Raw genomic sequence first — 15,085 nt, 5'->3', positions numbered from 1 at the left:
TGTAAAAGCTGCACCACGGAATGCAGCAGTAAGAGATGGGAACAGTAAAATGGAGACAGAGACAAATCAGCTGGGATGGAATATTGAGGGAAGTAGCTCATAGATGCTGTAACAAATTGTATTAAAATGGAAAAGTATTTTTTTAAGAGATGTCCATTAAAATTTGGACATTAAGTGCACAGGTGGGAAACCTGGAAACAAACTGGGACTTCTGAGGGACAAAAGATTAAATAAATTGGGGGGAAAAAATGGGGAGAAGCCCTTAAATATGGCTGCAATGCTCTAGAAAACATATTCTTGTAAGAATGCTGTGGTGCTCAACTTTATGCCTCAATAAATAATTTTCTAGACCATACACAGTTGAGGGATAAAACTTTTATTTAAAAAAAATTCAAATTTCTCTTGACACATAAGTCTTAGTTGAGGTAAGTTAATGTACTAGCTTAGGAAAACAACTTTCAGGATTGGGTTTCATAAGCCATTAACACTCTGTTGCTTGCAGGGCTCCAAGAGCTAGAGGTGCAAATTGTAAAGGAAGTGTCAAGTTTTCCATCCAGCTGACCTCTGCTGCGGAAGAACAGAATTTGCACCTTTCAGTTCAAGCCTCTTCCGCTTTTTTGTATCCTTTGTTCCTTTAGTGCTCGGGTCTCTTGCCCTGAGACTCTTCACTCCTCCTCTGTTCACAAGGTGCAGCTCCAAGAGGTGGCTCAAAGTACCTCATTGGCAATTTGGACAGCGAGGCTTGTGCCAAGTTCAAATAAAAAACAAAACCACCACAATAACAACAAAAGAACCACTGGCAAACTGCCCTTGTTCAACACACAGCTAAAGCTTGAAGGCAGAAAAACTTCTCTTGCCCTCCCCAGCTCTCCAGGGCAGCAGTAGGGGCCTCTCATGGCCCTTCACAGTCATCTTCAGCTGCTTTTATGTATATTCTGAACAACCTGACACGGCATTGCTACCTCTGGAAGTACCTGAATTCAAGGTTTAAACTTTATTTTCTAATATGTAAGTAAATATCCTGAAAAATCTATATAGTCTGACCAGCCCCTCCAAGAGCAGATGAAAAGGTACCTGACCCATTGGTACCTCAGAAGTGTGAATATTCACAATTTTACTTTCCATATGGTAGAAGTACTAAGTTACAACTAGTACCTGATACCTGAAGTGTGTAAGTAGAACTGCCAGCACTACTACTACATGGAGCAAGATTGAAGTCAGCTGCTGTCTGGAATGCCTGCCTGACCCTCAGAGCAGGACTGACACTTTCATCTACTGAACCTTTATGTAAAAGTACTGAAAACACTCTTCACAGGAGGGCTGCAGTAACATTGAAAGCACAGGATGTGCCAGTATTCTCTTTTTCCCTAACACTGAACTAGTGAAGCTTGAAAAGCTAAGAGTACTGCAGGCCTAACAGTGGATGATCTGACCAGCAGCAGCTCAGTCTTCCTCACTTCATGTCTTCCTGCCAGTTCCACCCTAACTGCCTTGTGCAGGTTCTTTGCACTCATCTAAAGGCACACATTTTTTTCTCCTGTAAATGGTATAAATACCAACAGCCATTCGCCTTGTCTGAAATTCTTGTATCCCTGCTACAGCTGCTTGGGGAAAAATTCAGGCAGGATGGCTGATCTTTTTGTACTGACTGTGGGTATGGGCAATGTTAATTAATTGTAAAATAAGCTTTTATGCTTTAAGCTTATTATATAGCATAGAGGGCTAATGTATCACATTGCCACTGAAGGAAAGGCAGTATGATTGTCTAGGCTTTATAAAAATAGTGCTACTCTAACATGATAAAATATATTTAATTTTAATTGAACTTGAGGTAAGAAGCCCATCAGTGAATGTTACTTTTAAATATTCCTTAAATCCAGTAGCATTGCAATCTTTGACCAGGAACAGGCTCTTTGAGACTGAGCCTATCCATCTTAGTTGCTCCTTAGAGGAAAAATGTGTAACTTTACATAACTTCTGAATTCCAAGTCATTTAATTCACACTATTATTTATCCCATCCTACTCTATGGAGGAGACAGCTTAATTACCACCATCTCTTAAATTCTGACTGCCCCAGGTTAAATCTGTGCAGGCAGAGCCTGCCTGAAGTCCACCCAAAGCCCATCTCCTTCACTCCAGGTGGAGCTCCAGCAGCAGCTGCAGTCTGGCTGAAGTGCTTGGGCCATGCACCTGCACTGAAGAGGCTCTCTTTGAGACTGAGCCTATTCAGTCCAGTGTCCCCAGGCAGAATTTGGGATCGCCAGGAATCCTGCACATCATAACAGCACTCGTGTTGGCAGTAAGAGGAGGTTGTCTCTGAGTGTTAGGAGGGCTCTGAGGAATCACAGCTGCCAATCCACAGGGTGAGCTCAGGTACCAAATCACTGAGACTTGCTCTGACACAGGCTCTGTGTGAATTGTAACCGGGGCAGACATTCAGAGAGGCTCAGGATCACATCCTGCTCCGGCTCGGACTGCTTGAGGCAGCTGTGCATGGTCAACACAAGCATCACCACGCAGCTACTACAGAAAACATATTCCAAATGACAACACAGAAAACAGCTCAAGAAGCATGGAAATAAGGCACTTAGGTGAGACAGTAAGAGGCTGGCTCCCTCTGAGCCCCAGGCTGGCTCAGAGCTCCCTGCTGCAGAGGGATGAACAGTACCGTGCGTGGAGGAGGCGGCTGCTGCGGGCAGCCCCACTGCCCACACATTCCCCTAAGGCAGCATCGTGCACAAGGAAGGATAGCAGGACTTCACTGCTCTAAATACTGTGCTCTGAGTGGTAGAAATACAACTTTGGTCCATTACCACCCCTCAAACACTCATTTCACAGAGCAGCAGCTTTAAGCAAAGTTAATTCTACACAACGTGCGTACCCTGAGACGAGTACAATGAAATACTGACAAAAATCAAGTCTAGAGGAAAAAAAGGGAAAGGTCTGATGGACTGCTGAAATTAATTTGCCTACACAAATGCTTGTTTCTAGCTTTTCTGGAGTAACAAATCCAACGTTTCACAATTATTGTTTAAATGAATCCAGTATGAAGTACAATATAGTGGAGTTCAAGTACTATAAAGACAGGGGTTTGTTACCAGATTGTTGTCAAACAGCTGGAAACTCAGCTTTTAACATTACACTTTACAGCAAGAAGAAAAAATCCCTTTACTCACTGCTAAAAGACCAAAACCTTCCAGCCCGGGTATGAAAATGAACATCCAAAATACAAAGAGCCACAGCACTGATCAAGTACCCAGTCAAAGACCACTTCTCTGTTGTTAGAGCTGATGGTTACGCGAAGCTTGAAGTTTCCTCCCTCGTTGCTGCAGGGTCCCAACTGCACAACTTCCATGTCAAATGTCACAGTCGAGCCAGAAGTAACAGCAGGCAACTGGTTTGTCATCTCTTTTCCATTTACAAATACTGCCCCTGAAACAGTCAGCAGATCTAACTATTTCTCATTTTCTGTACATACATCTCTCTATTTTTTGCAGGCAAATAGGGAAGTAACCCTGCTATTTTTCTCTTGTCACATGGAACAGGCTGCAGTAACTGCTAGCAGGAAGAGATCTGTGATCTCACCAAGGATTTTTCACTGCACAAGCAGCACATACATCAAAGTTGCTCATATATATAATGGGATCTAAAGAGCCAGGGGCTGTGGGTTTTGGAAAGGAAAATTCCTGCTTGTATCAGGAATAGTGTGGCCAGCAAGACCAGGAAGGTCATCCTTCCCCTGTACTTGGCACTGCTGAGGGCACACCCTGAGTGCTGTGCCCAGCTCTGGCCCCTCAGTTTGGGGAGGACCTTGCGAAGCTCAAGCACGTCCAGAGGAGGCAACAAGGCTGGAGAGGGGCTGGAAACACAAACCCTGAGAGGAACCCCTGAGGGAGCTGGGGGTGCTCAGCCTGGAGAAAAAGGAGACTCAGGGGTGCCCTCATCACTCTCCACAACTCCCTGAAAGGTGCCTGTGCTCAGGTGGGGTTGGTCTCTTTCTCCAGGCAGCACTGACAGAGCCAGAGCAACACAGTCTCAAGCTGTGTCAAGGGAAATACAGGTTGGATATCAGGAAAAAGTTTTTTATGGAAAGAATGACAAAGTTCTGGAATGGCCTGCCCAGGGAGGTGGTGGAGTCACCATCCCTGGATGGGTTTAAACAAAGCCTGGATGTGGCACTGGGTGCCATGGTTTACTTGAGGTGTTAGGGCATGGGTTGGACTCAATGATCTTTAAAGTCTCTTGCCAGCTGGTGTTTGTGAGATTCTGAGGCTCAGACTCACCGTTGGTGCTGATGCACACGGCCTTGTCCCGCTGCAGGGACTCGTCGCCGCTGCGCTGCTCCACGCACACGCCCAGGCTGTCCCGGCGGTCCGGCTGCCCCACCGTCTCAATCCTAGCAAGCAAAAGGTTAAGTCCAAAACTGAAGCTTTAAATCAAAACATATCATGAAATCCAGACAGTCATTCCAGAGCCCTGTACTGTGCTCCAGGGCTCTCAACAAATTCACCCAAACTTTTGGGGAGATCCCTGGTGAATGACAAAATTCCTGCCAGCTTTCCCAAGAGCTCCACTGAGCAATACTCTATTAACCTGTACTAAATATGAAGCAAACCTTTGCTTCCTGCAAACTTCCAGTGCTATTTAATACAATTCTCCACTGTCACAGTGGAGAAATGACCTTTCAAAATGACTTCCAGTTGTCTGAAGCATACAATATGATCAGCTGCACCATCAGCTATACCACACTACTGGTCAGCATCATGTATTATGGCAAGACAGCTGTAGCTTCAGCAGGGATTTAATAAGCATGACTGAAACAGGTTTTTTGGACCCTGGCATATTCTGCTGTAATGGGATGAGGATGGGGTCTTGCTTTGGGGGTGTATTTGGTTTGGGCTTTTGTAATAAATCAGCCTCATGCAAACCAAGCAATGCCAAAAAGAGCATTTACATGTCTGGCCTCTGCTCAGCTGTATTCAGAGTTTTAGTCTGGGGAAAGAATCTCTCAAGAAAATGCAAACAAGTTGTGCAAATGACCAGGGACTCAGTTCCCTGTGGGCCCCAGCAGCGGTGTGAGGCTGCACAGTTCATACATTGAAAGGGTTGTTCTAGACTTGAGTCCTTTCTCTTGTACTGCCACCTCTCAAAGGTGCTAAATCCTACTTTACAGAGAGTCTAAGTGACTCAGGAAATTCAGATGGCCTTTTCTAGAAAGTAAAGCAGTTGTTATTTTCATTGCAACTTGAGAGAAAGAACAGACTGATCTGTGGTTGCTGGCAAACAAAGGAAAACTTCAGCAAAACTTTCAATAAACAGCAATTAGAGGGGACAGTGGACTGGCACACAGTGGGTTAATTCTTTAGAGGCAAAAATAAAATTGGAACCATGTTTTACTTTTGCACTCCATTAGGTTTTTCAGTCCCCTGGGAATGCAACTGAGAGAGCAACAGCCTTGCACTGCAAAGCTGCAGTGCAGCTTTGGATCTCCAAGCAGCTTTTACTTTGGAAGGGATCCACCATCTTTTCCCAGAGCAACTCTAAAGGAGATTTCAAATTCCTTTTGGTGCACAACAAAACGTTGTCTCTGCCACTGTAGCCCAGACACTGAACGTTTCCATTTGTCTCAGCACAGAGAGATCCATCCAAGGGCATCACAGGCACTGCCTCAGCCTCAGCTGTCAGCAGAGCTGTGCTGGGCTCCTGACAAAGCGTGACCACCCCAGGGCACCTGCAGGGTGAGCCCAAATCACTGTGTGCCTGGCCACAAGGACTGTGGCTCCCCACAGCAAAGAGAGCTTTAGAGAGATGAAGAGCAGGTCACTGTGGAGAGATGCTCCCTTCCCTAAGGGCAGCTCCCTGGAGGCTGCAAGGCAACAGGACGAGACTTGACCTAAACAGTGAAGTTTTGCTACAGCTCAGCCAAATGCTTCACCTCAGGACAACTGCCACAGATTATCTTTAAAACATAGATACAAAGCACTGTGTTTATCACAACTTCAGTGCTCACTGACAAACTGTGCCTAGGTCCTGAACACAGAGAACACAGAGCTGCTTAATAATAATAACTTGTGTTCCAACAGCTGGAGGAAGTCAAGCACCAAGTACTACATTCTCCCAGCCCAAGAAAATCTCTCACACTTCCAAACAAGAAGCTACTCTTGGACCTTGGAAGAGGAACAAAACCAATTTTTGAGGTTGTCTTCAATCTCAAGATTTGTGTCACGATAGCTCTTGTGGACACGTGCTTGTTTGAGCTCTGCCATCCTGAAACAATCTCCTCTTGGAGAGAAGTCCACAACCAAAATGTGAAGCAAAACATCTTCATATGCTACCCATAAAAATGATAAAAAGCACTGGACTGAGAGAGAACCAAGGGAAACCTCAAGGTTCTGCCTTTAATTTCACTGGCATTGCTGAGCCAAGAGAAGTTAAATCTAGCAACAGATTTCAAATGAAAGCTTTAGATCTTTTTATCCATCTCAGACAGGACAACCAAATACATCCTCACACTACAGCCATCTAAAGTTAACATAATCCATTATCAGGAAGGGATAAATGAAACACCATGGAATAAGTCATGAAAGTATCATGAACAGCCCTTTTCAATTGCCTCTGGGGGCTGCCTGCTGTACAGCAAGTAGTTTTATTTAACCAGCTAAAAGATTAAACAAAGCTTCAGAGTCTCTGAGGTCTGTAATCACAACTGACATATCCACAAGGACATTCCTCATACCCTGTTAAACAGCACATCTCAGGGATAGGATGACAGGCAGCAAAGCTGCCAAGGTTTTTCATCAAATGGAAAGCTGTGTCAAATGGAAAGCTTGAATTCACAAGATCCCTTCTCCACTCTGGATCTTCTAATGCCAGTTTCAAGCAGTAGTCTGACCAGCACTAATTATCTCACATGTTCAAGGCACTGCTGCCAGACTGTCATCCCAACAGCATATCAGTGTTCTCATGTCCAAAGTCTTCAGAGCCAGTGATTAGTCTGGGAAGGAAAGCACCCCTGACCCAAGGTTAAAAGGAGCTAGAGGCAAAGCTCCACTGACTTCAGCCAGTAACAGCTGCTACAAAACACCAGGAAGTTCAACATTCCACAGATCTGCTCAGCCTGAGCTATATTTTACCATCCCTCAGGAGTTCACTCACTTTTTTATAAGTGCAGGTCCTACAAAAACATCAGGTGTTTTCCTACAAAGCCAGGAAGCAGAACTAAAGGAAGGTCAGATGTCACACAGAGGCACCACCTTGACTGGAGCTGAGCTGATTTACAACTCAAACATGCCTCAGTTCACACACAGCTCAGATGAGACAGCTCACAGGGGATGCACCAGCCACCCAAAAAGGACTTGCCTGAATGTTAATGTCTGCCCACAGAAATAAGTAGGAGCTTTGGAGTAGAGCACACCACAGGACTGAGAATCATTCCGAAGCGCTATGTTTCTTCTGCTGCTCAAACTGTAACCCTCCAGACCAGCTGTCCATTCTTCAAAGAAAACAAACAAAAAAAGCAAGAAAATTGTGAACCTCAACTTGGTCCTGTCTGTGCCAAATCACCCCAGTCCCAATGTCTACTCAGTCCACTTCATGCAGTTTAAGCTATGTTAAAAACAGGGGCTGGTTTTGCCTTTTTCTTATGGAGAGATTTGTTTTTCAAATAAATTGTAATTACAAAAAGTATTTTCCAACTCAGAGTTCACCAGCAGTTCACTCTTTGCTGCAATCCCTGCCAAGTCTTATTGTAAGAAAAGGAAAGCCTTCATTACCCACTGTGCTTAGAAATTTATAAGTGAAGAGAAAATTTAAGTTTTCCTCTCTCCAAGATAAGAGCTTGTTATGAGCTGTAGGTCATCAAAAATCCTTATGTTGTGGTGAGGGAGAAGAAAAAACAATGCTTTTCTTCTGGCTCACATGCTTTCCGAGGCTAAGGAAGCAGGGAGCCACCTGTGAAAGGCTCACCGAGTGTCCCTCAGCCAAGGACGCCAAGAACGCGTTGTAGGACAGAGGGACAGCTCATGACATGTCACAGAGAGCCCCCAGAGGCAGGGACACCCCATCCCAGAGCAGCAGCTGCACCCTGGGGAGTGAGGCTGGGCAGTACCGTGGGGCACCAGCGAGGTGCGGCCGCTCTGGGGGACGCTCCAGGGGCTCCACTCCTGGCGGCCGTCCCCGCGCGCGCACACGCGGAACTGGTAATCCACGTGGGGGTCGATGTGCAGCACCAGGAACTCGGGCTCTGAGCCCACGTACACGTCCTCAAAGGGGCTGCCCGGGCTCTTGCGCAGCTGCAGCCGGTAGTCCTGGGCTGTGAAATCTTCATCCACCTGCAGAAACGGTCACTGCGTCACAAAGGAGCCCTCTGGCTCTCCTTCCCCTCTGCAGGGGCACTGTCAGGGCAGCACTGCAGGTGATCAGATCTGAAGTACCTTGATCACAAGGTACTTCAGAGCAGAAAATGTGCCTTGTAGAAAGTAACATCAGTGGCTGAACCAACAGATGTATCAGAATTATTTTATTACAGTTAGAAAATATCTACAGAAGAAGAAACATTTAACAGAAGGCTGTTCATTCTAGCAGAGATATAAAAAGATCCTTCAGCCAAAAGCTGAAAACAACTTTGCAGAAGAAATTCTGCGCCAGTTTTTAACAGCAAGGGAAAATTAGTGTTGTCCTTCATAAAGTGTTCCAGGGAATGATTTCCAGTTCTTTGATATCTGAGTCAAAAAATATTTACACACACTCCCCCTCAAAAAAACCCTCCATTATACCCCAGGCACAACCAAATTCAGGGAACTTCTGTACAGCACAGAAAATCAGACCCCACCTGAGAGCAGTGCCTATGGATAAATAACCTGAGTCCACATCCTTCACAACTGAAGGGTGGCCAGCAATGAATGGCTGTTGCTAGAACAACAAAGGTTTGTTTGATGCTGCCAAGGAGCATAGAGCTGTCCAACAACAACTAAACCACATCAGACCACAGCAGTGGTTTACTCAAAAATAGTTTTTGTGTGTTGAAGAGAAAGGATACTGGACTAGCTAATATAGTAATATTTTCTTTTTCTACCCACTGCATCTCCCTAGGAACACAAATGTGCTAAAGCAAATGTCACTGCAGGGAGACACAAACCCAGTACCAGCCTACACCATCACTGCACTACCTTGTCTTTAAATGACACCATTACCATAAAAAGCTCCTAAGTTTTTAACTCCACACTGGAGTGGACTAGTCCTTGGAAGGCAGTAGAGAGCTCAGAAAGAAAGTGGTTTGTTTAGGGTTTTTTAGAAAAAACTCAAGTCTAAAGGAATTTGACACAGGATATTTTACCTACCTTACACCATCGGACTAAAATACCTCCAGGCTTTTCCACAAACTCCTCCAGCTGTACAGGTGGGCGGGATGCCACAGTGCCATGTCTGAATATTTGATTTTTCAATATAGTAAGGAGGCAGTCATCCAGCTGGGCAGATAAACAAGGCACGTCAACCAAGGAGGGCACTTCTGGTAAGCTGAGAAAGGAAAGTTTGCTGTAATGAGAGAGGCCAGCTTCCACAAATTCAAATTTCATCCATACACTTGAATCTGTGCAGATTGCAAAGAGAGAACAGCTGCAGAAATTGGCACGTGCACTCCAAACTTAAAAGACTCAGAAAACACTGTGTTTCAGCCCTAACCAGACTGTTTGTCAGCAAATACCCTGAAACACAGGCTGTTCTACAGGGAGTGGCTTCATCCTTCACAAATAAACAGCCTTTATTTCCACAGAACATATGGAGAGTGAAAGCCCCCTCCATTCTGTGAGTGCCAGCCCCAAAGTAAGTCTGTGAAACAAGCAGGACAGCAGCACCTCAAATGAATTTTTTGAGGCAATGGAGCAGAAAGCTTTTGTTTCAAAGGAGAAAAGATCCCCTACAAAAAAGGGCACCTGTGCCACTGCCTTGGACCACCTCAGAATGTTGGTGTCTTACCTATCTAGCTGAATATGTAAAGCTTTTTTTGTAAAGTTGCAAAGTTTCTCATTCTGTTGTCCCACATCTCCATCGACTGCACTCTCTCCTGCAACCAGACAGTAAAAATATCTCTAATGAGACAACATCCACAGAAGGCATTCTTTGCTTCAAAGAATAACCAGTTCTGACATGAACAACCAATTAAATGCAAAGCACTCTCAGCACTTTTGCTAGTCTTAGCTAGAAAATGCAATTACAGGTAACAATATAAACCCTATCTAGCAACTTTTGAAACTCTGAAAGCTACCTGTAGACACACCCATAACAGATGTAATAATTTGCCTCAGGTCTCAGACAAAAGCAGAACTGGGGTCAGATGACAAAAAAACCCCCAGGATTATTAATCCTTTTCTCCACTAGCTTTAAATGAAGAAAAAAGCAAAGCACGTTCACTGATCAGAAAATAAAAAGCAGGCACTTAAAAGCAAGAGATAATGTCAATCATTGCTCTGTTTGCTACAATCAAAATGGTACTATTGTCACAATGAAGGAAATAATCTAATCCATGCAATAGAGTGTGGAGATAAATACAAATATTTTCCTAAGCTTTCCATATAAAGTAGCATCCCACATTTCATCTTATAGAGACATTTGCTCCAGTCTCCTGTCTGCTGACTTAAGGGTAATTTACAACTTCAGCAAGCTCAGTCCTTTTCCAAGTGGAGGATTACACACGTTACAAATCTCTGAAGGAAAGCACACGTCATAATTGGCAGCAGGAGATTTAATAACCACGGAGCTTTAACTCCTCTGTGCCTCAGCTGCAGCCTGAGCTGGTCCTGCCCACAGCCCTGGGTGATGCTGCCGCTCAGAGCACCCGGGGGAATGGGAACTGCAGCGAGTCAGCTCCTCATCAGACCCCACACAATTTCACACAAAAAACTTCTGCCACCATGCTCATTCAGTAACCTGAGACTTAAAATAAAATCAAGGTGAGTACCAGCTGTCCCAGAGCTGTGGTGGTAGAAAAAACCCCAGCAAATTAATCCTTAAACACAGTCACTGCTTCTGTGAGCAGGAGGCACTGAGCTCCCCAGCCAGCACAAAGCTCAGGGCTGAGGAGGAATTGGGAGCTTTCCCACCCCTGGGACACAGCTCAATGTGACTTAGCTCCCAGAACTGAGCTCATGCTGAAAGAAAGTTAAAGTTGAGACATGAGAACAATGCAAGGAAACTGCCAACACACTCATGGCTCAGACATGCTCCCAGTAGGTTCTCCAGCCTGGGGAAAACAGGCAAGAGTAGCATTCCTTTCTGCCGAGGTATTTAGCATCAGCAGGGTATAGTCTGGCCCTTACAATAATATTCCACATGTCCATTTTTGTCTGCCTCATCTTCAGACGTTTTAGAGAAATTTTCCCCATTTGATTCCTCATGTTCCCCACCAACAATAACATAATCACACTCAGCAGGACAATGTGTTTATTTCAGCTGCTATTTCAGCAAGACAGACATAATTTACTTCACCAAAACAGACACTTTGCTATAGTGGTACCCACAATGTATTTTATTCCAAAGTACCCTGACATACTTTTCTGTCTACCCTGGAGAGGTAGAGAATGTCTCTGTAGTGAAATAATTCTCAAATAGGTACTTCTTACCCTCCAGGAGAAGCTACACTGGGATATGAACACGATAGGATTGGAGTCAAATGCTGAAACACAGATTTGTAGGAGGTAATAATGATCAGATCCTCACTACATCTACCCAATTCTTATCATTTAGTTTGAGATAAGTCCAAAATGAACCAAACACATTGATAATAAAGGGAATATCCCAGACTTTTGACAGACCCACAGTGGAAGGCAGAGCTAAGACTCAGCAGCAGGTCCTGCCTCACCTTCCCGGAGCAGATCATCGGCCGTGCTCACTCCGTGCTCTATCAGCTTCTGGCACTCGTCCAGGGGCTTGATGCTCTCCTGCTCTATGACATCCACCTCCTGCAGCAGGGACGTCAGCCGCTCGTCCAGCAGCTTCTTCAGGGTCCCTTTCAAATCGCTGAAATGCTGCTCAAGCACATCTCTGGTTGATGTAGCACTATCTTTGATCTGAATTCAGGTAACAGGAAAGAAGGATTCAGGATAAAGGCAAAGGCCATGCACATCTTTTATTTTTCTGAAGCATCTCCTCCACACTTGCTGGAGAAAAGCTGCAAGTGGAGTCTGCTTTAAAAAATGACCACTGGCAGTTTACAAATTAGTGAAGTCATTTTTAGTACATGTACAGCAGGAAGGGAGGCAGAGCAACCAGCCTGGATGAGGGGAAGAGTGTATTAGCTAAGCAAAATACAACTTGGGTTATGGGTGCTTCAATCAAGGAATTTTTCTTGTCAGAAAAATCCAAATGCTCTGTAGATCTCCTCCCTGCTGCCCCTCAAAAAAACCCCACTGCTGTAATCCTATTTAAAAAACACTCTGCCATTCTCTGGCAATCCTCCTTGAAAACAAAAACCTATCAGACTTTTAGAAGACTATCTAGGAGCACTTTTCTAAGTGCTATCACTTCACTGGATTTCAAAAATCCTCATAAAACTGCTTTCTTTTCAATTTTGTTCAAACAGCTACCCTTGGTGACCAGACAGGGTGAAGAGCAGATCTGTCTTGATTCCGGAAAAACCCGACCACGGAAGTTCTACAAGTGCTCATTAAAATGTCTGCAAACTTGCTGAATCTGGCTTTTTGGGAAGAAAATACACTTGAACATCCTTGAGCTAAAGATGCAAAAAATCAGAAGTAAACGTCTCCCTGTGAACAACTTTTCTAAGTCACACACACAAGGAAATGCTGCAACATGCTGATGGCTTTACACGTAATTTCTAGATCTTTAGAAGTACAGACAACCAACACAGGAAGTTCTCTGGTTAGGTAAAATAAATTTCCTCTTCACCAAATACTCATGAAGGTCTGCAGCTGCCACACAGCTCTGTTTCCCTTTTCTTGTAAGTTCAATGCTTGAGGAAAAAAAAAGGAAGTATTTAGCTTTGTGAAGGGGTGGGGCAAAGGAAGACAGAACACTCACTTCTCCAAGCATTTTACCTCCATTACAGGCAGATACAAATTCAGCAGCTCAGCCCCAGAATTAGATACTGCTCATCATGCAAAAGAGGAAATGCAAGTCCCTGAACACACAGAGCTCTCTGAAGACTGCAGAAAATCAAGTCCCATTGGTCCAAGGGAAAAGGAGGCAACAGGAGTGATCCAGTCCCATCACATCAGTCCTCAAATAATAAAACTGCCACTATACAAACCCCAATCTAGCACATTCAGTGCCTTGGGAACACAGGGAACTCTTGGATGTGCACAAAACAGCAAGGAGATGGAAAGAGAGAAAACAGAAACACGCACACAGCAAGGGAATTGCCCCCAAGAGCAAAAGGAAAAGTGAACTAACTACACACTCACTGCACAAAGGCACATGGGCTGCCTCTCACTGCCCCTGGAACTGCCAAGCAACACTTTGAGGTGACAAGGTTTGGATGAAAGACAGCCATGAACAATTCATTTTCTTAAGCAGTTTGTGGTTTCAGAGCTGCCTAATTAAATGTCCAACGCTCACCCAAACGCTCTGGGAGCAGGACACTCACCCAGCAGATCCACAGCCGGTTCCTGCACTAAGTGATCCGCTTCAGAAAAACTAACAGGTAACCACGGAAACACTCCCTAAGTTTGGTTTTGTTTGGGTTTTTATTTACCCCTCGCAGAGCTGAATCAAAGACATCACTTCCAGCCTGCAAACCTCCATTTGCTGAGAGGCTGCCCGGGCAGAGGAGCCAGCCCGGCACTGCGGCTCTCCCTGCCCACAGCTGCCTATCTGCTCCTGCATCTCCCGGGGGTGGCTCAGTCCCAGCGGGAGCCCTGCCCCGGCTGCAGACAAACCAGCTCACCGGGAATGCTGGCAGCCCTCCTGCCTGACCCACGAGTACGTGACCCAGGCACTGCGGTGCATGGGGACAGCAGCCCTCAGCACAGCATCCAAACCAGGGGGCAGCTTGCCCTGGCAGGTATCCGATGTGAAGATGGGCATAACACACCCTACTAAATCAGACTTAGCGTCCCAGCTACTTTGGAAAATGTAGTTCTTTAAGATATTTACTCTTTCCTGGGAAAGCTCCCTCTGGTCCCAGCAAACGAGGCGCAGCCCAGTAAGAGACTTCAGCTCGCATCCCTTTCCTCCGACACGTCGCACATCTGCCATTCCCATGCGCTCCATCTCCGGCACCCCCGCCGGTCCAGGGCTCTCATCACCCCCGGTGCTCCCCTCCTCCACCCTGCCCACACCTGAGTCCCATCCCGGCTCTCCCGGCGGAAAGGAACGACGGACAAACAAACACCGTGTCCCGGGAGAGGAGCGGCCAGGGCCCGCCACCTCCCAGCGGGGTCCCCAGTGCCGGCCGCCCCCAGCGGGCCCGTCTGCGGGCGGGCACAGCCCGGGCAGGGCTCCAGCCGCTGCTCCTGGGGCAGCTCCGGAGAGCCCGGTCCCGTCCCGTCCCGCTTCCCCACCTGCTCCCGCGCCTGGTGCAGCCCCCGCAGCCGCTGCTGCAGCTCCCGCCGGTAGCTCCGCGCCGCCTCGATGCTCTCCCGAGCCTCCTGCAAGAGGAGCCGCACCTCGGCCTCGGCGGCCTCCATGGGCAGCCGCGGCGGCAGCGAGGCGGCGGGGCGGGGCGGGGGGACCTCGGCCCCGGAAGGGCCGCGCATCCGCGGGGCGGGGAAGGAAGCGCGGCAGGAGCGGGAGGCAGCCCCGGGGCACGGACCAGCGGCTAGTGACGTCACCGAAGCGTGACGTCAGCGGCGGGCAGGGCACACGATAGCTGCGTGACGTCACGGCCGAGGCGCGAAAACCCGAATGACAGCGGCGAAGGCGGGAGAGGGTGCAGAAGGGGGCGCGGCCTCGGCAGAGAAGAGGCGGGGCGACCGCGCGCCGGTCTGTTCGCTTCACGTGACCCGGACAACGGGCGGCTGTTGGGCAGCAGGCGCGGGTCACGTGGGACTGACCTTGAGGCCCCGCCCCTCGGCTTCCGCGCGGAGATCCGAATCTGGTCCCGCGCGCGCTTTTACCGCCCGCCCGGCG

General features: G+C 46.9%; 1 protein-coding gene across 1 annotated transcript; it reads right to left on the bottom strand.

Moving 5' to 3' along the window:
* Window positions 1–360: 360 nt before the first annotated feature.
* Window positions 361–14,727, bottom strand: CRLF3 (cytokine receptor like factor 3). Its single transcript, XM_030233809.2, has 8 exons — window positions 14,518–14,727; window positions 11,859–12,066; window positions 9,977–10,064; window positions 9,340–9,517; window positions 8,109–8,331; window positions 7,361–7,493; window positions 4,285–4,397; window positions 361–3,433 (listed from the first exon to the last, which is right to left on the bottom strand). The coding sequence occupies exons 1-8, from the start codon at window positions 14,710–14,712 to the stop codon at window positions 3,180–3,182; spliced, it is 1,392 nt and encodes a 463-aa protein (XP_030089669.2). The 5' UTR covers window positions 14,713–14,727; the 3' UTR covers window positions 361–3,179.
* Window positions 14,728–15,085: the final 358 nt, after the last annotated feature.

Source organism: Serinus canaria, chromosome 18, assembly GCF_022539315.1.
Source record: "Serinus canaria isolate serCan28SL12 chromosome 18, serCan2020, whole genome shotgun sequence".
Lineage (NCBI taxonomy): Eukaryota > Metazoa > Chordata > Aves > Passeriformes > Fringillidae > Serinus > Serinus canaria.
This window is presented reverse-complemented; position numbering and strand designations above follow the sequence as displayed.